This window comes from Diplotaxodon limnothrissa, linkage group LG19 (assembly GCF_057381915.1).
Source record: "Diplotaxodon limnothrissa isolate DT_005_m linkage group LG19, D_limnothrissa_male_GT1.1, whole genome shotgun sequence".
Taxonomy (NCBI): Eukaryota; Metazoa; Chordata; class Actinopteri; order Cichliformes; family Cichlidae; genus Diplotaxodon; species Diplotaxodon limnothrissa.
The window spans coordinates 22,209,963-22,233,878 of NC_140614.1; the positions used below are offsets into that span (position 1 = coordinate 22,209,963).

Genomic DNA, 23,916 nt, shown 5'->3' on the forward strand with positions numbered 1-23,916 from the left:
TGGACATGTTCCATACACGCGCGCACACACACTCATGAACCCGCACATACACACACATTGATTGACAAAGCAGAGCCAGGTGATCAAAGCTTAGTGCACTAACGAAACCAGATTTGCTGTTTTTCAGTCTGCTCATCATCCTCATTCTTTTCTCCTAATGTGTTCATCTTCTTCTGTCTTCTGTACACACACACACACACACACACACACACACACACACACACACACACACACACACGCACACACACACGCACAAGTATTGAGCAGTATTACGCTCAATTTAAATTTTCTTATTTCTTATTGATTGCTTCTATGAGATGACGGAAATAAAATCTTGTTTCCACAAATATCAGGTTGTTTGTCCAGTGATTGTAACACATAGCTCACTTGTGCGTCACATTTTGTGACTGCGTCATTCATTTAAGTACATTTTCATATAAAACATAAATGGCACTAGAATAAATGAGTTTTTATTGCAGTAATCTACGATAATTGAATAAGATGTCATCATTTTATGTCTGAAGAGCAATAAAAACTTTTGTTAGAATGTATGTTCAAATACAGAATAGAAGCAGAATTTCATCTACATGCCCAGGAGTAAGAACTCTACTGATCAGATGCTCTTAAACGTAAATTATTATATATGGTTATGACTGGAAATTTCTGAATTTTAATTTCAGAAGGGTTCTACACGTCATTTATAACTACAGGGCTTCATACCAGCTCCATTAAGGAAAATCCCTTTTGTCAGAATTTAAGAGGTACCGCCCCACCCAGAGCTAACCACCATGCTCAAAGTGAATCACCTTTTAAGCTTTCTATACTGCTGCACATGTAATACACCCACTAAGTGCAGTGACAATAGCAGCCCCACTCTATCTGGTTAAACAGCTGAGTAATTGCAGTCATCATTTGAGTGGCTTATGTTATAGTTGAGGGCGCGCAGTGTGGGTCTGCTGAATGTAAGTGTGTTTGTTCAGTAACTTGAATTTGTTGTTTAAAGTAGATGAATGGTGAGTGTTAGTTCATTGCTGTTAAGAGAGACAGAGGTGGACTCGGCTACAATTGATGGCTTTAATAGCTCTCTTTTCAACAGCAGCTCTAATCTGTTACTCACTCGACTCAGCTAATGCTTTGTTTAAACGTGGCAGGAAAACCTGCATTACAGCAGCACTAGGAATTTACATAGTTGCATTTGAATTATTCCGATAAATTCTACTTATACTGAAAGGAAAAAAAAACATTCAGCCCCTATGATTGCCATGGCTTTGCATGTAATATTTTTTAGCTTGTTTTGAAGTAATGCATCATATAATATGGCATTTATTTATGTGAAAACACAGGCTAATAAATTAAAAATAATTATGTAAAAAGACCCCAGTATTATTTTCACATGAGAGTAAAATGTAAATAAACGTGTTAAAGATTTCATTCTGAATTTTAATGGAGTGATCGTTAAGTATGGCGAAGATGTTGCAGTTGAAGTACATTGCCTCTGATTCTACAGTTATTTATCAGCAAACACAACAGAAGAGGTTTTGCCAAGGTTTAATATTGCTATCTCTCCCCCTTACAAACAAAATAAAATGTCATTAGGGCTGTCACTAATGAGCTTTGCTACTATAGCGACATGGCTTTGGGGAGAGGATTTCTAATTAGCTGTTTCCTCATTCAGGTACACCTCATTTGTGGACAAACTTGTAATACATTTCCCCTTTTGAACTAATATGTCTTGGCATGCATACTCCAAAATAAGCATTGTGTCAGATGAATAATAGTAGGCAATGGGCTGTGAAATGCTGTAAAAATAAATTATCCCTCTTGTGTCTTTCAGATTACTTTCTCTCTCACTATGTGGGGAAAAACTGACGTGGCATTCTACTGAGCCTGAAAACAGAGGCGTGGACTGCAAGACAAAATCAGATTTTCTTCATTTATTTGGATTAGGAATAATTCCTCACATCTGCACATCTTCTTGAAGAACTCATTCACAGAACTTAAGGAAAAACACTGGTCAAACAGTATCTTCCGCTACTCCCCATTGGCTTTCAATATGAGTGGTCTGGTAGGGAAGCTGGATCCTCGCAGGATACAGTGGGGGTCGACATGGAACACCTTTGCATCCCGTGTCCTCAGGACCAAGCCTGTGGAGTCCATGTTAGATTCAGCCATATCGGGTACAAGCTCACATGGAACCAGACTGGCCCGGGTTTTGTCTACGGTCGACCTAGTGTCGCTGGGTGTGGGCAGCTGCGTCGGGACGGGGATGTATGTGGTCTCTGGACTGGTCGCCAAGGAGATGGCTGGCCCTGGGGTCATTGTGTCCTTTATTATTGCTGCTGTTGCCTCCATTCTGTCAGGTGAGACTAGAGCTATGCATGCTCATTTATGCAAGGCTTCTCTAATCACATAAATACCAAGGGGACAATAGCCGCAGTATAAAGGTTGCTGTCCTTCTTATTACCATTAAACTGGTAAGATATATTTGAAAAGCCTTTTAATACCTATGTAATTATTACAAGGGCAATGACATTACAGGGGCACAGCTATAATAGGTTCAAGAGATAGTAAAATATACTTTAATGCTCATATCAATAGTTTCAATTCAGCCTTTCACTCTAGTGATAATGCAGTCAAATCACTGATATGTGTCTGAATTTATGTGTGTCTATATTGTACTCCTCTTCCTGTCTCCCCCACAGGAGTATGCTACGCAGAGTTTGGTGTCCGTGTGCCTAAGACCACAGGTTCAGCCTACACATACAGCTATGTGACAGTGGGGGAGTGTGTGGCTTTTTTCATCGGTTGGAACTTAATTCTGGAATATCTGATTGGCACAGCAGCGGGGGCGTCAGCTCTCAGCAGCATGGCGGACTCACTGGCCAATCACACCATCAGTAACTTTATGATTTCACACATTGGAACACTCAACGGCTTAGGTAAGTAACACAAAGATGCAGTGCTATGACAGCTTTGATACATTTTCTCTCTGGTTCTAATTTTCTCAGGATTGAAATTCATTCAAGTATTGTGTAAAGTACTGCAGGTTTACTGTGAATGCTTTATTCAGTGTTATATTTACAATATTTCAGGGAACTGAAGCCAAAGTGCTTCTTAGAAATCACCTGTGAGATAATTCATTAGGGTAATTCATTTAGAATCGACATCTTATCAGCAATCAGCTACAGTTAGTTGTTTTGGTTCAGCTGTCAAACATGTTTGCTTTAATGGTAAAAACATGCATTGACCCAAGTGACTTTTGGAGAGATGTTATCTTTTTTCTCCCTCCCCACTCTCCTCAGAAGGTCAGACAGAGCTCTGTTCCTTTTGCTGTAGTTGTAGTTAAGACAAATACTTCCTCTTTGAGGTCTTGAACAGACTTTGACATTTAGACTTTGAGAAGTACATTTAATAAATCCAGCCTTTGCTCTGCTTCCGTATTTGCACACTAACACGACTTGCTCCTAAGAGTCATGATTTACTTTATCAGTGTGGAATAGAAGCGCAGCGCCATTTCTATCATACAAAGGATCTCCCATTGCCTTGATAATCACAACACATCTTTCAAATTTTAATAAAAACACCAAGATAAAAATGCTTACATTATCTCAGAAACCATTCAAACCATACCAATTTATTTTTCCCAGGAACATCCAAAGAATATTATGCAGCTTATCTTGGAAGTCATACTGTCACGGAAAGTAAAAGCAGGCACATCAACTTGAATTCTATATAACACAGTTTTCCATAATCTTACCATGAGGAGGATGCCTGCTTATCTTGTGCAATGCTCCAGCTGATGTGTGTGCCAGCCAGTTTCTATCTGGCTGACACTGCCTCATCAGTTGCTTCCTGTTAGCCTTTGAAAAAGTGATGGTAGTGATCACATGACAAGTGTCACGGCCAGCCGTTCCAAATGATCACGGAAAGCTGATGTTTCCTTTTCCTGTTGGAGAGAAATGATTGTTTCTCCACACCCAAGGGGAAAAAATGTGAAATCTAACTAAAATATATCTCATTCATTTCCAAATACACACAGGCTGAGTTCTTGTGGAACATGTGCATCTAAAAATTTGTTGCCGTAATGGTCAACTGGGTGGGGTGTATCTAATTTAGGAATGCAGTACTTCACTATGACGACTTATCTTACAAAAATAGTTCAGTTGATGTGCCAAATCTAAAGGTGTTTCCAACTTTCTGTTGCCAAGAAATTAAACAGAGTTGGAAAGTTCAATTTTTTATTAAACCATGGCTTTGGGTGTTTTATTGGACCATTGGGGAATGTCCTGTGAATTACACATGAATTCACTGGAATACCCTTGGATAATTATCTACACATACTCCAACATACTCTATGAGAGCGGCTGAAACTCTTGGAAACAACAAATTAGTCTGGGATTATTTATTCTGATTAATAGTTGTGGTCAAATGTTTACATAGAGTGATCATGGACATGATTTCATATCGTGGAAAGTTTGAGCATTTAATGATTACTTTGAACAGTTTCTGTCTATGTGGGTTCTCAGTAATCTCTTAGATGAGAGGTGAAACATCATTTAAAAAACAAAAACAAATGCAAGTCACCTTCCTTTTAGCTCTTTAGACTTTGAACTGTTCTTTCTCTTGGTAAGAATAATTGTACGTCAAACATCTTTCGTGACAGATTCCATGATCATCACTTCAAATAATTGTACATAAGTAAAGTTATTCAGATGGGCCACCACTTTGTCAAAGTCTGAAAAAAAGGTCCAAACTGTCACCCTCAGATGAGAGAAAATTGGTTAAGACATGTGGAGCAAGCCAGGAACCACTGAGGCCTTAACCACTTAAGCCTGCCATGAACTGGAAACTGCCGGAATACCAGGGTAACAGTTACATCGCCATGGACTGAAATGGTGATGACCTTGAAAAGACCCTTTTCCAAAGTTGACACCTTTAGGCTCAACTTAAATTTTCAGCTGCCCACATGGATAAGCTAAATTTCTTATAGAGAAAGGTTTGATGGTCAGGCGAGACAAAGATTGAACTATTTGGCCACAATGACAAGAGTTATGTTTGGAGGAGTAAAGATGAGGCTTTCAAACCTATGAACATGCTCTGCATCTCTGCCACTATTGTATTGGTACAATGCACTAAATGGATGGAATGATACAGAAGCAAGAAGCTTCTTTATGCTTCTCCTCAAAATTCATCAACTTCACCTCAGATCAATAGCTAGATGACACAAATGGGTGTTCCAACAGATAGATCAAAACTGGTTTTGGAATGGATAAAGCAGGCTAATGTTAAGCTTCTGGAATGACCTTCCCAAAGCCCCACTCTCAGCCCTTCTGAAAATGTGTGTGCTATGCTTAAAAGCCGGGCCGGTGCCAGGAAACCAATTCTGCCAAGAAGAGTAGTTAAATATCCAGCCAGAATTATGCCAGAGGCTTGTCGATTGATACTAAAAGTGTCGGGTTGAGGTGAAGAGTGGTACATTTGAAGTTGTATGTTTGACCCTGTGTGGATTACAGAAAATCCAAAATGAATTCAAAATGTTGAACCCGGTTCTTGATTTTAGATGTATGTTGTACAATTATTCGACCCTGGAAAAAGAAAAATTCAGAGAAATTATTAAAAGACCAAATTTGCATTGACATTTATCCCATTAATGATTGTACTTTATGTGTACTTCTGATAAAAAACTATATTTAGTTAAACTGATTTGACAGCGCTTTGGAACTAGCACCAATAATGTGAGGATTTTCTACTTTTCTTTTTAATTTGGCGTTAATCAGACAAAATAAGAAAACGAAAAACATTTCTCTGAGAAACCTGCTTAACTGTGAGAGGACTTGTTCTTGTTCTGACAATTTAGTATTTTCTTGAAAAAATAACAAAGCACTTACTCAAACAGTTTTACGCCAAACACACAGGAAAATGGATATATTCATCTTCAGCGCCACAGGGTGACAGCACTTTTATGTCTTTCTGTGTATTCAAGCATGCGTGTTTCCTCTCCAGGTAAAGGAGAACAGTCCTACCCAGACCTACTGGCACTGCTGATAGCACTGCTGGTGACAGTGATAGTGGCTTTGGGAGTGAAGAACTCTGTTGGTTTCAACAACGCATTGAACGTCATCAACCTTATAGTGTGGGTGTTCATGATGATCGCTGGCCTGTTCTTTGTAAATGGGGAGAACTGGGACGAGGGGAGATTTCTGCCTTTCGGCTGGTCAGGGGTATGCATCCGAATGTATATATAAACACACACAATAAATAACAAACAAACAAACAGAAACCCCCCTACCATCAGCAGGGTATCTGTGCTGTTTGGTTGTTTTCTTTAGGACATCCATCAGCTCTGTTTCCTCTGTGTTGCAGGTGATGCAGGGTGCAGCCACCTGCTTCTATGCCTTTATTGGATTTGACATCATTGCTACAACAGGAGAAGAGGCCAAGAGTCCCAACACCTCCATCCCCTATGCTATCACCGCCTCACTCATCACCTGCCTCACTGCCTATGTCTCTGTGAGTTAGCTTTATAACATATTGCATAAACAAACATGACCACTCTATTCTTTATATATCTATTGTTAAGTAATCGACAAATCTATTGTTATTCACACTAATAGTTTTGTGTATAACAAAGTAGAGCGTCATTCATGTTATGGTGGTTTCCGTTGATATATTTTGTAAAATGACTTAATTTAATTATAAACCTAAAGAATATTGATCACTTATCATGTGCTGAAATTCAGCTTTAGCTTCAGCTGCCTGCTCTCCCCCAAATGTTGACAAGTTTCCAATACACGGAATGAATAAATATGAAGATGCTGTATTTCAAATTTGTGGGTGTATATCTAATCTATGATCTCCACCTTTACAGCCCGTACAGCTTTCCTGATTACATAATGTGTGCTGGATGGTTGTTGCTATGGGTGCTGTGGAACAGCAGCCTATCAGATATAAGACGTTTTTCAGCATTTTGTGTGGCAAAGATTGCATCAACTTCAAAAACTCGAGTGCTTCTTTTTGAAATCCTTGTCTCTCTCTTTCACAGTCACATCTATTCCTCCACATCATCGCTCTCCTATGCACCAGCCTCTCTCTAATCTCCACCTTTCTTTGATCTCACTTACTGTAGGCTGCTTGGAATAACTTTTCTGCTGCTGTGAGGATCCCGTGGTTGCTGCTGTTCAATCTTCAGAAATCAGCTTAAACACATTACCTGTCACATCTTTTTGTGTGTGTGTGTGTGTGTGTGTGTGTGACATTGATTTTTGCAGTACATTTAAATCAAAGAGTTTGCAAGGCAAACTTATGCTTGTTTGTCAGTTTCTGAGCTTTTCATTCACTGTTAGTGATGACATATCTATCCTTGTACGGCCTTGCAATACTGTGGTCTTCAGTTTAGGTTGGGGCAATGAGCAGCAAGGGAGAGAATTGTGCTGATTATTTTTTCTGGGAAGTCCTTTGCTCTGGAGATGGGTAATATGAATTTGCCAACTAAACTTAGCCGACTGTGAGCTGAAGGGGACACTGAAAAATACATTTTGGGATCGGATTTGTGCTCTAAGCAAATATGTTGTTGTAGATTTGTTTTAGATTACTTTACCCCCTTATGACTGGTTCACACACAGTGTTAGCCAGTCTTTTCGTACAGTAAATAATGGATGTTAACTTCCTTTCTGTAAGGGGTTAGTGCTTTTTATTATTATTACTCCCCTTCTGTAATCCGTTGATGCAAATCTATCTGATTAGCAGCACAGCATTTGTGACAGATGGCTCTGCATGATATCACACATCAGACACAGGGACACACATATTGAGTGAGGCACGAGTAATGACCACTTTGCATGTGATGGAGCATGCTCTGTGCTGAGCATATTAGCTAAGCAAAACTAAGCTCTAAGGATGTAGCTCAACTCTTTTTAGTATCTAGGGTCTAAATGTTGATGTGACTATAGGCTCTACAGAGTTACTCTGAGAAGAGCCTCCACAAGAAGTCGAATTAGTCTCTTTTCTGCAGCATCATCCCGCAGCATTAATACACTATAATTCTGGCAGCAAAAATCTAATATTTCTGCTTGTTAACACTGGTATTAAAGTTTCTCTGTACTTTAATAGATTCATGATGAGATTTTGATTTTATGGTGAGAACTGCAGTAAAGATTTCTTAGTAACAATCAACACTATGTTTGTTTTTTTTATTCCAGGTTTCTGTGATTCTGACACTGATGGTACCATACAATGAAATTGATGAGGATGCACCACTGATGGAGATGTTTGCCATGCATGGTTGTATGTTCGCAAAGTACATAGTGGCGGTAGGCTCTATAGCTGGACTGACTGTATCCCTCTTGGGTTCGCTGTTCCCCATGCCCAGGGTCATCTATGCCATGGCAGGAGATGGCCTGCTCTTTAAGTTAGTTCACACTGTACTTGCATTTTTATTTATATGTCATTCTTAATGATGTTTGCATATGAGTCTCATCTCATCTCTTTTTTATAGGTTCCTGGCCCATGTGTCTTCCTACACAGAGACCCCTGTTGTAGCCTGTGTGGTTTCAGGCTTTCTGGCTTCCTTGCTGTCCCTCCTGGTCAGCCTTAGAGACCTCATAGAGATGATGTCCATAGGAACGCTTTTGGCCTATACCCTGGTGAGTGTTGGATAATAATAATGGAAACATGTACATCATGAAGCTTACTCTCAATATTATTTAGATCAATTTTCTTTAAAGAAGTTTTTCCTTCCACATTGAGGGGCATCTGATTGTCTTTACCTTACAATATAAAGTGCCTTGAGGCAACTGTTGCTATTTGGTGCTATATAAATAAAATTGAATTGAACTGAATTGAACTGAATGCATTTAATATATCTGGATAAAGCCCTTGAGATGTATTTAAGGATGTCTAAACAAACATACTAGCAACAACTGCTAAGCAGAACAATACAAAGCCACAATCTCACTGTATTACACTGCCTTACAGAGATCAATTCACAGTATTTTGTAACCAGGGGGCATCCATAATCCAGCAACAATTGTTTTATAAGAACTAAGTGAAGATGCGTTGCTCAGCTTTCATCTCAACTCTAAGAAATTTATAGCCTGAAAACAGAAAGATTGGTGTTTCTTCTCCTAAGTAGCTATACATTCAGATTTGACAAAAAAGCACTGCTCTTTAAAGGAGCTATGAAATACTGCACACAATAACAGATACCTTGCTAGGAAAAATAATCTCTCTAGTGCATGATTTCCTATGATAACAGGATAGCTGTATGTGTTCATAGACAACAAATCTTAACAGAGTCACCAGTATGTACAAGACATGTGGGCATGTGTTTATCAGGCTCTAAAGATTACCTTCTACCCATGGCTGCACAACACTAGTTAGATGGTAAGCAGTTAACTAAGATAATAATGAGTCACTGATTTATGAACCAGTCAGTTTTTGTAAAAACTAATTATTGAGCTGTTTGTTTTGAAATAAAACATCCACACAATTCCTGTGGAATGGGAATGTCACTACTAAAAATGGTTTTGTGATGGAGCTCCTGTTTATAAATGACATGTGTTTTGCAGGTGAGTCTCTGTGTGCTTCTCTTACGCTACCAACCTGAGGGAGACATCCATGGTTTCGTGAACTTTCTCTCTGAGGAGCAGAATGAAAAGAGGAAGGAAGGCGTTCTGGCTGAGTGTGAGAAAGACGCCTGCTCACCAACCAGCGAGGCCGATGAGTATGGCGGTCCGCCCACTAACACCTGCGGAGCCAAAAACCTGCCTTCACTGGGTGACAATGAGATGCTGATTGGCAAACCAGATAAAAATGCATACACGGCCAATCACCCTAACTATGGTACAGTGGATATGACTACTGGTATTGAAGCAGAAGAATCAGAAGGTGGCCTGTCCCGGCGGTTAAAGAAGCTGATTGGACCACGCTACTACACCTTGAGGATCCGACTGGGCCTACCGGGAAAAATGGATAGACCGACTCCAGCAACGGGGAAAACTGTCACTGTGTGTGTTCTGCTGCTCTTCATCTTCATTTTTGCTTTCTGCTCCTTCATAATTTTTGGTGAGAACAAGTTAACAAACTCACACTCACATTTGTATGATTCAGGCACAGATTGGTCAACAAATAATAAAAGCGTTGAACTGAATTGAATGAATTATTTCTTCCTTTCAGGAGCTAGCACTATTGGGGAGGGTCGTTGGTGGGCCTTGCTGCTATTGATCGTCTTCATCATTATCATTGCCCTACTAGTCATCATCATCCTGCAACAACCAGAGAATCCCAAGCGACTTCCCTACATGGCACCCTGTGTGCCCTTCGTACCTGCTTCAGCCATGCTGGTTAATATCTACCTCATGCTCAAACTGTCTGCAATCACCTGGATACGATTTTCAATCTGGTGCCTCGTGGGTAAGTAAATGATGTTTTATTTGTTTGCTTTTAAATTAACTTTAAAACATTCGGAAAGTGTCATGATCCTGGGTCTGCTGACCCAGCGTTTTGTGTTTAGTTTATGTAGCCTTCAGGTTTCCTAAGTTTATCATTATCATGCCTAGGTGTTACTAGTTATTTTCCCCTCGTGTTTCCACTATGTTAAGTCTCCCCTGCTTTCATGTATTTTATGTCTGTGGCGTATGTTGTCAGTCCAGGTTGTCATGTTTATATCTCACTGTGTTTCCTGTTTTATTGTGAAGAGGTCTGGTGTTCTGTGTTCATCATGTTCAGTTTTACTCTCCCACTGTGACGTCATTATGTTCATGTGTGCCAGCTGTTTCCCCATGTGTTCCCACTTCCCTCATCATCCTGTGTGTATTTAGTCCGTGTGCTTTCAGTCATTTGTTGTCAGGTCGTCTGCTCATCCATGTCTCATCCCCAGGTACCCATGTCAGTTCACTATGGTTAAGCTTTTTCATGTTTTGTTATTAGTTCACCCAGTTTAGGTTATTGTTTAGTTTTCACCGATGCCCGATTATTTTTACCCTCATTGCTAGCCTCAATAAACGGCTTGTTTTGTTTATCCACACTACGTTTTGGTCTGCGTTTGAGTCCTCCTCTGCAACACATACGGTCTGCCCCAGCCAGACCGTGACAGAAAGAGAAAAGATAATGCTTTTATTTAGTCAGTTCCACACCTGTCAGTCATGTAGAAGGACAAGCAGGAACTTAATGAGACTTTTGTTTTAGTTTTGTCGTGTTTAATCACTATGCAGGTTGGTTGCTAAATTATTTCCATGTTGTATGCATGAAAATAATTCAATATAATTATAGAATGTAATGTATATATGTTTGGCAATGGTTTATATGAAAACTGGCTGCTTCCATCTCAATATAGCAGTGAAACAAAAAGCCAACCAAAATATTGCACTGTAAGCAATGACTCATGACAGTTGATACTTAGTGTAACGACTGAGTAATTAAAAATAACTATTTTTTAATTAAAATTTTGTGACCAATAAAGAACAGACTGTGTGTGACTTCTTGTTTGTTTTATTGTGGAAGACCTGGGGCATCTAACTTTCCTTTTCCTTCCTGCCTCAGTTGTATCTATCTGAGCACCTATTTTTGACTTGCCTCTATAGCTGCAAGAGTGAAAGGGAAGGTTTACAAGAAGGTAGTGAGACCTGCTTTGATATGTGGTTTGTAAACAGTGGCACTGACAAAACTTCAGGAGCCTAAGATAAAGTGGCAGGGATGAAGATGCTAAGATTTTCTTTGGGAGTGACCAGGATGGACAAGATTAACAATGAGGACATCAGAGGGACAGCTCATGTCGCAATAGCAAGGCTGAAATAGCTTGGGCATGTACACAGTACATGGTGGGTATACTGGACAAAGGATTTTGAAGATGAAGCTACCAGGCAAGAGGAAAGGAGAAAGACCAAAGACAAGATTCATGGATGTAGTGAAGGAGGACATGCTTGTTGTTACAGAAAATGATTCTAGGGATAAGGTGAGATGGAGGCAAATGATCTGCTGTGGCAACCCCCAAAAGGATACGGCTGAAAGGAAAAGGAGAGTCCAACAGAGCTTTTAGGTTGATGGAGATTTTCCTTTTTTTCTGTATTTTTATTTAAGCAACTAAAATCATGCCCCAAGGTCTAATAAATATGATCCACTGGATTATGTATGTGTGAAAAATATTAACATGTTCTGTTCTTGTAGGTGTGCTCATATACTTTGGCTATGGCATGTGGAATAGTACTCTGGAAATCACAGCCAGAGAGAATGAGGTGCATGCTTCCACCTACCAGCGCTACGATCAAGGTGTTGACGAAGGCTTCTGCGGCTTCGAAGATGATTTCTACCCACCTACCACTGACGCCTGGGGTGCGCCAGACGGGGCATCAGGGCTAACCTCGCCCCCTGTGGCAAAACCTGAAAATGATGGGATGCCATCGAAAAGTGGAGGCAGAACCATTGCCAATCATGGCCTCGCGGAGGAGGATCCAATGGATTTCTAAGGGACTGACTCTGCGTTACCCTGAATGTACTGCCTTGTCTGCTGCCTGGGGGATGGGTGGGGAAGAATATGTGAGTGCACGAATGACTCTGTGTGTGTGTGTGTGTGTGTGTGTGTGTGTGTGTGTGTGTGTGTGTGCGTGCGTGTTCATGCCAGCATGTGTGTTTTTTTGTGTGTCCAACTCTTGGGCTAGATTGTTTGTTGGCAGTGGAACTGCTTTTCTATCACTTTATTCCACCGTGCCTGGCTCCCCCGCTTCCACAGAAATTTAGATGTCAAGGTCGTGAGTGTCTTGACTCATTTTCTTGTTATTACTTACTGGAATCCACATGCCACACAAAGAAAGGCCAGACAGAAAAAGTGCAGATGTAGCAAGAGATAAAATACAATGTGGCTCTTTGAACTCTGAACCAAATGAGAGTGTCTGTTAAGCAATTTTTTTAACTGTTTATTTCTCGGAATTACGAGATACAATAGAGGAGAAGGCAACGAGATGGGGCAGATGAATCAGCATGTCCCATCCTGTTTTAACAGACAGGCAGGAAGGTTAGATGACAGCACGGCAAGCCCAAATGACTTCCTGTGGACAGCTCTGGTTTTCTCCGTTCATTCGGAATTTTCAACAGAAAGCAAAAGTGCTGTGCATACCCTCAAAATAATAATAAAAAACCGTTAACCCTCAGTGTTATTTCATGCTTTAAATGTTTCCCTGACCCCAAACATCTAGCCCAAGTGATTCTGAGGTGAATGTGGGAAAGGGTGTCGATGTTTTCTGTCACAAATATTACTTGGACTTTGCTTGCAATAGTGCCTTCATCTACTGTATGTGTACGTGAGTTTCTGATTATGTCGGTTTTCTACTTTAATTTTGCCTGCGTGTGTATTTGAGGGTGTACTGCATGTACACTCAAAATCCACCTTTACATGGGTTATTATATTTGTGTTCGTATAAAGTGTGTTCTTCAGATTGTTTTACTCTGTATGTATAGATATATTTTCCCACTCTTCCCCAGCATGAAGCTCAGCGTGAATTCACTTGCAACAAATCAACTCATCAGTATATTGGAAAATAGGAGAGAGTAGTCGATAGCAAAAGAGAATGAGCTGAATACTAACTGGTAACCACTATGGTTACTCTGAAGAAAGTCATGTTTTCTCCTGATTTTTTTTGCATGATAAGTTTACGATTTTATTTAAAATTCATTCAGAATGTTTTTTGACTTATGATCATCTGTTCTTTTTGCTTTCTTTTTTACCAAATGAAATGAAATCTAATCCTTCCTCTTCCTCCTTTCCTTTTCTTTCTTCAATTCCTCCTTCTTCTTCTTCTTCTTTGCATTTTATAAGGTTCCACAATTCCTTTCTTCTTCCAAACCAACTCTACCTTCCTCTCGCTGCCACCTCACCCTCGGCTTGATATCCATCGGGCCATGTCATCCACTTTAAGCCACAAGTGATAGAGCCAGGATTGGTTTTCAGTCAGGATTTGTAACAGCAATCTGTTCATGGCCTGTCGATCTATTAGCTCCTGTTTCGCTTAAGGGTGTCCGCTATCGCTTTTCTGATTTGTCACTGGAGCGTTTACTACACTCCCTGTGGTCCTGCTCCCACTTAGGCTCAAGCTGGTATGAGTGAACCTCACTATTTGGCCCTACTTTGTTTTTAAAGCATGTAGCTTGTGCTGAAGTCCCACTCTTCACATTGTACCTACATTGCTGGTGCACTCAGAAGAGCTTGTGAAAATCAGCTGGATCAGATAATGAGCCAGTGTGGTTTAACATGTAGGACAAGTAAGCTACAGCCAAGGTTAGGGGTTGGATTTCATAATTAGTATGTACTGCAAAGCATGTTTAAGAGTAAAACACTTTTAAACAAGAGAATACAAAGTGCTTTACATTGAAGGGATTGTGCAATGTATCCATTCATGGCACTATAACTGATTTTGGCATCAACCAAAGCACCCCCCACCCTTATAGGTGGGGGGTGCTTCTTCTATATAGCTGCTGCTGCTGTCTGCCCTGATTGTCCTACTTGTACCTTTTGCCCCTGTTGCTGCATCAGTCCCTTCCAGGGAAGCCTTATTTGTCTAATGCACTAAATCTAAGGATGCCACGCTATACCCCCACCCCACCTCTGCCCCCCTCACAACCATACACATTCCAAAAAACAAGAAAACAAAAATAAAACAAACCAAAAATGAAAAAATAAATTAAAATAATTATTATATCAACAGGCCCTTTGGTGATGTCCATTGAAGAGATTATACCAACTCCATATACACAGGGATTTATGTTCATATTGAATGATTCTGCAGGTAGCAAGCGCACGGAGCAGTATGCTGTGCAGGCAAGTGGAAGTTTAGGGAGTTGGAATTTAGTTGCGGTTGAGTGTGAAGCCTATGTAGTCTGCCAAGGTCATGACTTTAGTATCTTTTATGGAAATGTGACTGGGTTATTGACTTGAGGGGGGGGGGATCATATTTTATGACCACAATATTACATTAAACCACACTGTAAGTTCCAGCCATGGATGTTAGAAGAACTGATATTTTATAGCAGTTTTTTTACGGTTGGCACAGGAAAAAATAATAGAAATTTTTGCAGAATTGTCCAATATAAACATTATTCTAGGTGATACAGTTGGAAAAGCATTTGCACATTAAATCTCGCACACATCTAAACATATTTTCATTTTGTACTTTTGAGCCAAAATACCCACTCAGATCACTTCCTAACTCAGCCAAAAGAATCCAACAGCTTTGCATTCATAGCTCAGCCAAAACAAAAAAGTAAATTCAGGCGATGCCATTCCTCTCACACTGGACTGTACAGCCGACTTTCTATATTATCTGATCTGCGTGTGTGTATAAAAACTGTGCGAATGCATGTGCTGTATGTGTGTGCGATGTGTGTTTGTGGTCTACGCCTGCGCCTCAGTGTGATCGTCTGGTGAATGTGTAGCATGCTGTCATGCACGAGGCCCAGACTATACATGTTGTACTTGCATGCGGTGACTGATCGCAATGACCTGTAATGGAACACTAAACCAAACCAAATGCAGGCTTAATTCTTATACCTGGGAACGTTGGCCTCTCTGCTCTGGAAGGACTAATGTTTAACAATTTAATAGGTTAAATAAAACCACTATCCTACAGGATGATTTTGTGCATTTGTTGCACTTTGCTGCATTTTCTATTCTGATGGGAACCCAGAATTTTACTTTATAACTCAATACTATGTTAAATGAAAGAGCTAAAGGAATATTATATACGATATCTCCTTGCCCAGGTATGAGAACCAGGACTCCATTTGAAAAAGAAGGAGTACATGTAGCAAACACACTGATGTGGGTTGCTCTTCTCACATCCTTCCTCAAGCACTTACAATATGCCTACTTCCTCTTTGTCCATCTTCTCAACCACAACCTCTGCAAGCCAAAGTCCACAATGTTTGTTTACTTTTCACGTACAGAAGGCTGTAGTTTCTTCAGAGTGAAGACCTGAGAAAAAAACAGAGCTAAATTTTTTTCTTCTCTTCTAATAAGCTACTTTATCACAAGCAGACAGATTTTTCTTTTATTAAAGTGACTTTGGTCATTGGTATAAAGGATAATTTCTGAATTTTTGCTAGTATTTCGTTAATATTTAAAGTATTAGTGTAGAATCCGATGCATCTGTTCTGCAACGACACGATGCGGTGAAAAGTACAACACTATAGGAGGAGTGAACTAAAAGAAAGGTATTTTTCTACAGCTGTTTCCCATTCACGGATCCTCCTCGGGAAGGTGTACACAGCAGAGTTGGGTGGAGTTATCAGTCTTCACTGTCTGTGGTTTTGTTTAATCACAAGGAGGCCTGGGAGAAACTGCTAAAATATATTTTTAACAGCCATAGTCTCTCTAGAATGAAAAGGCTCATTTATAAACGTTAATATTTTCCTTTGAAGGTTTTTCAAATGGTTGTTCAAGACGTCAATACGACTATAGGTGGTTTAGGAGTAAGAATACTAATAACTAATAAGAGAAAACACGCAGAAACTATTTTAATACGATTCTATAAATGGTAAACTACACACAAAATCAAAGATTGCCTCTGTTGCTTTTAAAGTCAGTTACTGTTTGTTTATTTAGTCTTGGAGAAGGCGTGCCATGTTCTTCCTGTGCTCTGTGTTCACTGTGGCCAAGCGTCCAGTCAGTGTGTGTTGGACTTGTTGAGATTGGCTTCTCTTGCAACAGCAGATTTTATTCCTTTTCACTTCTGTATATTTTGGCACAAAGCTGTATAATGTAATTGTTTTTAATTTTTGTTTTTTAAAGGTTTCTTCCATATGTGTGGTTAATTTGCTCCTGGGTGCACTGTTTTTGCTGAGTTGTTGATATTGCTTCCATGCAACAATGAAAGTTAGTTATTGCAATTACAAAACAGTGGCTTGCTCGTTTATTCGCACATTTATTCACACATTAGGTGAATGCACATGCATACACAGATGTTTTCCGTGTCTTTTCCCTCTAAAACTAAAAATTTAAAATAGATATATTTTTATTTTTTATTACATACAAATTCTTATGTCTGTGCAAAAGTATGCAGTTAAAGTTTTTGGCTGCAATGCAGAAAGCAAGCTATTTTATGTTATATTCTATTTTTAACCGAAATGAGATACAAATTTACTTCTATTGACCATTTTAAAAAGGCATACGGATTGATTTCTCAAAATATAAAACTGTTGTTTTAGCATTTTGTCATCAGTATAAGATGTCTCACTGTTGCCATGTCTACAGAGGAGGACAGCTGGACCCCTACAATGGGGGACCCAGACAATACTGTGTATATTTCATGTTTCCACAGTATGATCGACTTTATTTGTTTTGAAATACTAGTATTTGGTATGTAAAAATAGACTTGTCCTGTTTTTTTAGTGCCCTCACAGCTATATGATAAAAAAAATTCTCATAATTAGCAGAACAGAAAACATAAAACATGCTAATTGCACACTAGTCTGTGTATTCAAAGCACTGGAAGGAAACCCTTGCACATGTGTTTCCTGCACTGACTGAAATGGCAGCTCAGGTGCATTTATAAATTTATGACCCCCTTGAACTCCTCTTTTGATCTGTTTTAATTTTAGTTAGCTCTCAAAATCAGAATCAGAATCAGAAAGGGTTTTATTGCCAAATGTTGAGCAGGTTTACCACATTAGGAAATTGCTGCGGTGCTTCAGTGCAAACATACTGTCATAAATTACGCTAAAATAGACATGAAAATAAAAATAAGAATAAGAATTAAAAGTGCTAAGTAGATAGATATATACATGAGTGCAGGTGGTGATCAGTGCCAAACATGGAATGATGCAGTGAACACAGTGTAGGGTCATGTGTTAGTGGTGGGAACAGTCATACGGTTATTGTTCATGTGTCCGACAGCAGAGGGGAAGAAACTGTTCTTATGGCGAGAGGTTCTGGTGCAAATGGACCGGAGCCTCCTGCCTGAGGGGAGCAGGTCTAACAGACTGTGTCCAGGGTGAGAAGGGTCAGCTGAGATCCGAGCTGCACGCCCCAGTGTCCTGGAGGTGTACAGGTCCTGCAGAGATGGGAGTCTGCAGCCAATCACCTTCTTAGCAGAGCGCACAACACGCTGCAGTCTCTGTTTGTCCCTGATAGTGGCTCCAGCGTACCACACGGTGATGGAGGAGGTGAGGATGGACTCGATGATTGCGGTGTAGAATTGCATCATCGTCCGTGTTGGCAGGTTGAATTTCTTCAGCTGCCTCAGGAAGTACATCCTCTGCTGGGCTTTGATGACGGAGGTGATGGTGGGCTCCCACTTCAGGTCCTGGGTGATAGTGGTACCCAGGAAGCGGAATGAGTCCACAGAGGTGATGGGGGTGTCAGTCAGGATGATGGGGGGGAGTGGGGCTGTGTGCTTCCTGAAGTCCACAATAATCTCCACTGTCTTCTGGGCATTCAGCACCAGGTTGTTGTGGCTGCACCAGGACGCCAGACGTTCAACCTCCCTCCTGTAGGCAGACTCATCCCCGTCCGAGATGAGTCCAATAACGGTGGTGACATCTGCAAACTTGATTAGCTTGACAGACTGGTGGGTGGAGGTGCAGCAGTTGGTGTACAGGGAGAAGAGCAGAGGAGAAAGAACACAGCCCTGAGGGGAGCCGGTGCTGATGGTCCGGGAGTCCGAGACATTCTTTCCCAGCCTCACATGCTGCTTCCTGTCCGTCAGGAAGTCAGTGATCCACCGGCGTCTCAGTTATCATAGAATACATCTCAGAATAAATTGTAGGCACTTGCACCTGCAGGCACAGCTTTCATGTCTGTGTCAAAACAGCCTCTGACCCCTGTATAACATCTGTTCCTTATATCCAGGTCACTCCTGTGCTATTTTACTATTTCACTGTTTTGAGATTCTCCCATGAACCCTCAAAAACCATGTACCTGTCTCTGCAGGAACCTGGGCAAACACAGACAGTCGTCATGACAATGTCAAGGTTCCCCTTAAACTTTATCACCATTGTCCAATAAAACATAATTTCAACTTTTAGGTTAAAAGAATGACATTTTAACCTAAAAGTTGAAATCTGGTACTTGAACAGCATATAAGGATTAAATGTACTTAAAATCTGGTATTATTTATAGTCTTTTACAGTATGAAAATACAGTGAGGGACATTCTGCATCAGTGATGAAGAAACTGTGAGAAATCCATTACATAACAGGCAGAAATAACAATGAAACACCCACATCAGCAGTGTAGACCAGTGCGTTGTGGTCAAGGGAAATCAAACATTACTATGATTTTCTTCACATCTGAAGAAAAATTAATGGATGTTTACATAGTGGATTTGAACTGGATTCGGGACTGAAATGGAAATAGAAAAGCTAGGTTGAATGATGGCGCAAACACAAGAAGAGAAAATTAAATACTTAGTCAGAAAATAAAGATTGGTGTATGAGAATGTCCCAGGAGAGATTAAAAAAATCCCACAATTAGTTTATTCTTTGCTATAAACTGCCAACTGTGACTCCCATGATGTACCTACGTTGTAAGCATCATTAGGAACTGGTAAGTACTTTTAGCTACTGAAAATGATACAACATGGTAAATGGGAGCCATATTACCTTCAAACTTCTTAGTCAGTTCTGTCCCTGATGGACAGCAGCAATATTTATGTATAGGATATCATAACACTACAAGTCTTTTTCAGCAATACAGGACAGCTTGTATGCTTGCTATCCTCCCACTGGCCTCCTGTTGACTGGATGGCTTTATGCCTAGAACAGCATCACATTTCAGGGAATACACACACCGACATGATCACACACCTGCACTCACAGGCGTGCCAGGAAATTCACATGCAGAGCGACAATGATATGCAGAAATACAGTAACACAGTGGAAATCTGTACGCACACTATAGATGGTTGCGTGTGTGGTAGGAGAAAAGCTCAGGACAAAGAGATAGCACATTTTGTTTTCAAAGTGTCATGTCATATCTGTGGTATGACTAAGTGACCTCGATATGGGCACAGAAGTGCACACGAAGGAAACAATTATCTTTCTTAGTTGCATATTATTTGTGTGGTTGAAACAGGCTTTCATTTACTGATTTAACTCAAGGTCACTGAGTCACATTTTATCACAGCGCGTAATGTTTTCTCATTGTCGTCAGTTCAGATTTGTAAAAAATACAGACTCATGCACAAACACGCCAATTATAGTTTGTCTTTGTAACTAATGTGCAACAAAAATCAACACAGCATGTTACATTGCAGTATATCTCACACATCCACACCACATGCTTTCTCCAGTTTCTTTCCACCCATAAATAGAAAAAAAAGAAGATAAAAAATACCCTTCCAGCATTATTCATTTCACTACTTTGCCTTTATTGCTGAAAATAAAACAACACATAAGTAAAAACAATAAATAGTCATTGCCGACACTGCTTATGTACAGAGTTGCTTGAAAGTATCAGGCTCCATCTGTGTTATATTCTTTCACGAGAAATTAATCGACACAATGCTGCTTTTTTGCACACACAAGTTAAACATACTTTTAGCTGTAGACATTTTTCAAGAGCTAATATATGAGAAAATTTAACTGATATTTTGTGGGAAAATTTACAACACCTGAAGTTACATTTTGCCAGAAAGTCATTATTCAAACATTAAACTGTAGCAAAAGAAGGGACTAAGAAATACTGCTATCAGATGACATAGTTCAAAGTTGTATTCTACAGTAAGGTTTTTCAGTGCAAAAAGTGAGACTTTAATGAAGCCTGTAACACTGGTAAAGCTCTCCTGTAAAATTTATGACCTCATAGTTCTACCATCATTCAGTGGGGACTAGAACAGAAAGCAGTGGTACATCATTTTAATCAAGTCTATCACTCAAGAGGCTAGAGAGTTGTATAACACTGTCAAAGAAAATCAATGTGCATAAACATTGAACATGCTTTTAATTCCAAGAACAATACTGTCATACCCTGCAAAAATCAAAGCAATAGGTCATGATATTATTCAGTTTAAAAAACACATTCATTAACAAAGGCACTCAAAGGATTTCATCTTTAGGTACACAATAGAAAAAAAATAGAATACAGAATAGAATACAATGTCTGAGTGACACAAGGCCTCATCTGACTATGACCTCAGGTGACTGAGCATCCGTTGCTCAGAGATTCTACAATTATGCAACATTTGGGAATGTTTGCACCGCACCGAAGATGAGGAGGCTGGAAGACACAAAAACAGTCCACTGGTGGGAAAACGACTCCACCAAAACAGTCTTTTATGTTTGGATTTTTGTGTATGCATATGCGCGCATTCAAAAATGTGAAATTTCCATTTCATGAATGGGTGTGAGAATGGGTTGCCTTCTCTTCTGGGACATGTAAAGATTACTGCAATAAACGGGGATATATTAACACTCGTGGATAGGTCTCTATGTACAAACCACTGCTATCAACAATCCACATGGGCTTAATCTCCAATCTTAGACGTGGGCGCTTTTGGCATGATTGGTGGAGGGCGCAGCTGGTGGGTTGCTGCCTCCCTGTTTGGAGTAATAAAAATGGTTGTTCTCCTGGTAGGAGCGAGACGAGGAGGAATCGGATGAGCAGGTGACGATGGATCCACCGAGCAGGCTGAAAATAGTGCCCACCCACCCAGAATAGAGGGAGAAGCCAAATGACATGAGGCCATACTCACGATGGGCCCCAATGGGAAACCAAATAGTGGACACCAAACCGCAGATTGCTGAGGAGAAAGAGACAGACAAAATGTTCAGTTAGAAACAGGAAATTAATGTAAAAAAACATATGATTAGATTTTATGAGAACCGAATCTTGAATTTAAACTCATCCCAAAAAGCCTGTGTAAAACAAACAATGTCTAAATGTAAAAAATTACATTTAAATAGTGCACTTAAATCCATCCTATATCCAGTATCATTACATACAAGAACAAATTCTAAGTGAACACGATCAAAGATATATAAATGATACGGCTACTTATGTAAAGAAGTAAGCACAGATATAAAGATAAAATGTGGATTATAGTTTTACAGACAACAGAGTACATATAGTAACATATAGTTACAATAAGGCAACATGCCCACTGAATTTTAATTATGCTATCCAATAAGTATTTAAAAACATGCATACCCATATATGTTCCTGATAGCTAAAGAAAACTTTTTACTAGCTTCATTAAATCTGAGCTTCATGGTGAAAGAAAATCTGTCATGAGAAAAATGGGCAGTATGAAATGATTTGGTCACTAGGGTTGAAATTTCATTTCAGGGACACAGGCGCTGGAAATGCTAAAGCACCAGTGAAATATTTATAAGCACAGAGTTCATGTTGTTCAGGACAAAGACAGGGTGTGGACGAGTAGGTGGAGGAGAGGAATGTGATGGAACCTTGGGGGTGGGTTCAATGGAACAGGAACATATAGGAGTGCATGTGTACCCCAGGGAGGAAAACAGTCAAATTCAACATCCTGTGCTCGCCACAGCTTGTAAGCATCTGGTGCACGTATAAAAGTGGTCAGAATCAGGAAGGTTCAAAGAGATGTTGACGTGTATATTAACTAATCTCTTACCAACTATGAGTATAAGCACTCCTCCCAGGATGGCACGCTTGTTCTTGGAGCTCTGGGGTTCACTCCCAAGGTTGATGCAGGGCATGGACATGAGGAGCATAACCACTGCTGGGAAACCGAGGATTGAACCTGTGATCATCAGGGCACGAGTAGTCTGGATGTAGGCTATAGACGCAGAAAAGGAAAGTTATGCGAGGAATGTACACGGCATAAAAAACAATGCAGTTTTTTTGACAATCAACTCATGAATCAATAGATGAAAAAGAATGAAATTATAAAGAACTTGTAGTTAGATAACGGGAAATAAAATAATTAGTGTCAAAAATATGGTGTAACAAACCGCATGAGCTCAAGTGAAGAGAATAACTCAGCGTGTATAAACAAACACTGTGCTGTTCAGACAACGTAGACGGAGCAGTGTCTACCTGGCAGATCCAGGATCTGTGTAAGGGAGACGCAGTGGTAGAGCCCTGTAGAGATGACACAATGCGCCCATGGTCCCCTGGCCTCCAGCTCATCCATCTTCTTACAGGTGTTTAAACCGTATTTACAAATATTCACCCAGTCAGTGGTGGATGTGGCGATCACTATACCTAGCCACCCGAGGAAGCTGAGGAGAAACCCGCCCAGTTGGAGACAAGAGTTTGCCATGATGAAAACTGCGAGTAAAGACCACTTGTCCCGAGTTCAGAAACCGTAAGAATCCCTAAAACTAAAGCTGAGTAAAATGACAAAACAGAAATGTAAGTGATAAAGCGTTAAATCAGTTCCACCACACAAGATAATCCGGTCCACGTCCAATTGAATAATTCCATCAAATGAGATCTGTTGCGTACTTCAAAAGAAAGGTTTAATATGACGATACCTTTTATAAGGGGAAGTTCAGTAAAGAAAAAAAAACTAGCCTAAAACTTTCAGCCAATCAGAAAATCACGTTTGCTATTTCCAAAAAACAAAATGTGCACTCCCCTTTACCGGATCAAGTGATGCAGACTGTGTAGGTGGCTGAGATTGAAGCACAGAATGTTTAACAAGAGGCCTGCTGCCATCTACTGGTCATTCTGCATTCTCTTCAAACGGACTGGCAGAAAGGTGCATCGTCTCCAACGAAACAATCCCTCAATAAAAAGTTGGAGAAGAATAAAAGAAGACCCGAGTTAAGGTACACATTCCTCACTATATCGCTACGTTTATTTTCCGCACTTCTATTATTGTGTGATACGTTGCGGGATAATAAAGTTATTTGAAATCCACAATTTTTATGTACTTTTATATTTTTACTGTATACTGCTACCTTCTGTGCAACTCGTCTCCTTCTTCCTTTTTTTGACATATACAGGCTGTGGCT

At 40.0% G+C, this 23,916-nt stretch overlaps 2 protein-coding genes across 2 annotated transcripts; one reads left to right on the forward strand and one right to left on the reverse strand.

Annotated features, from left to right (window-relative positions):
• Positions 1-2,053: 2,053 nt before the first annotated feature.
• Positions 2,054-12,461, forward strand: slc7a14a (solute carrier family 7 member 14a). The gene is made up of 9 exons (XM_085379171.1): positions 2,054-2,360; positions 2,703-2,939; positions 6,004-6,221; positions 6,364-6,510; positions 8,199-8,407; positions 8,495-8,642; positions 9,567-10,062; positions 10,174-10,410; positions 12,163-12,461. Exons 1-9 carry the CDS (start codon positions 2,054-2,056, stop codon positions 12,459-12,461), a joined length of 2,298 nt encoding a protein of 765 aa, XP_085235297.1.
• A 7,891-nt stretch (positions 12,462-20,352) lies between these two features.
• cldn11a (claudin 11a) lies at positions 20,353-23,396 on the reverse strand. The gene is made up of 3 exons (XM_085342860.1): positions 22,994-23,396; positions 22,569-22,733; positions 20,353-21,722 (listed from the first exon to the last, which is right to left on the reverse strand). Exons 1-3 carry the CDS (start codon positions 23,217-23,219, stop codon positions 21,460-21,462), a joined length of 654 nt encoding a protein of 217 aa, XP_085198986.1. The 5' UTR covers positions 23,220-23,396; the 3' UTR covers positions 20,353-21,459.
• Between the last annotated feature and the right edge of the window lie 520 nt (positions 23,397-23,916).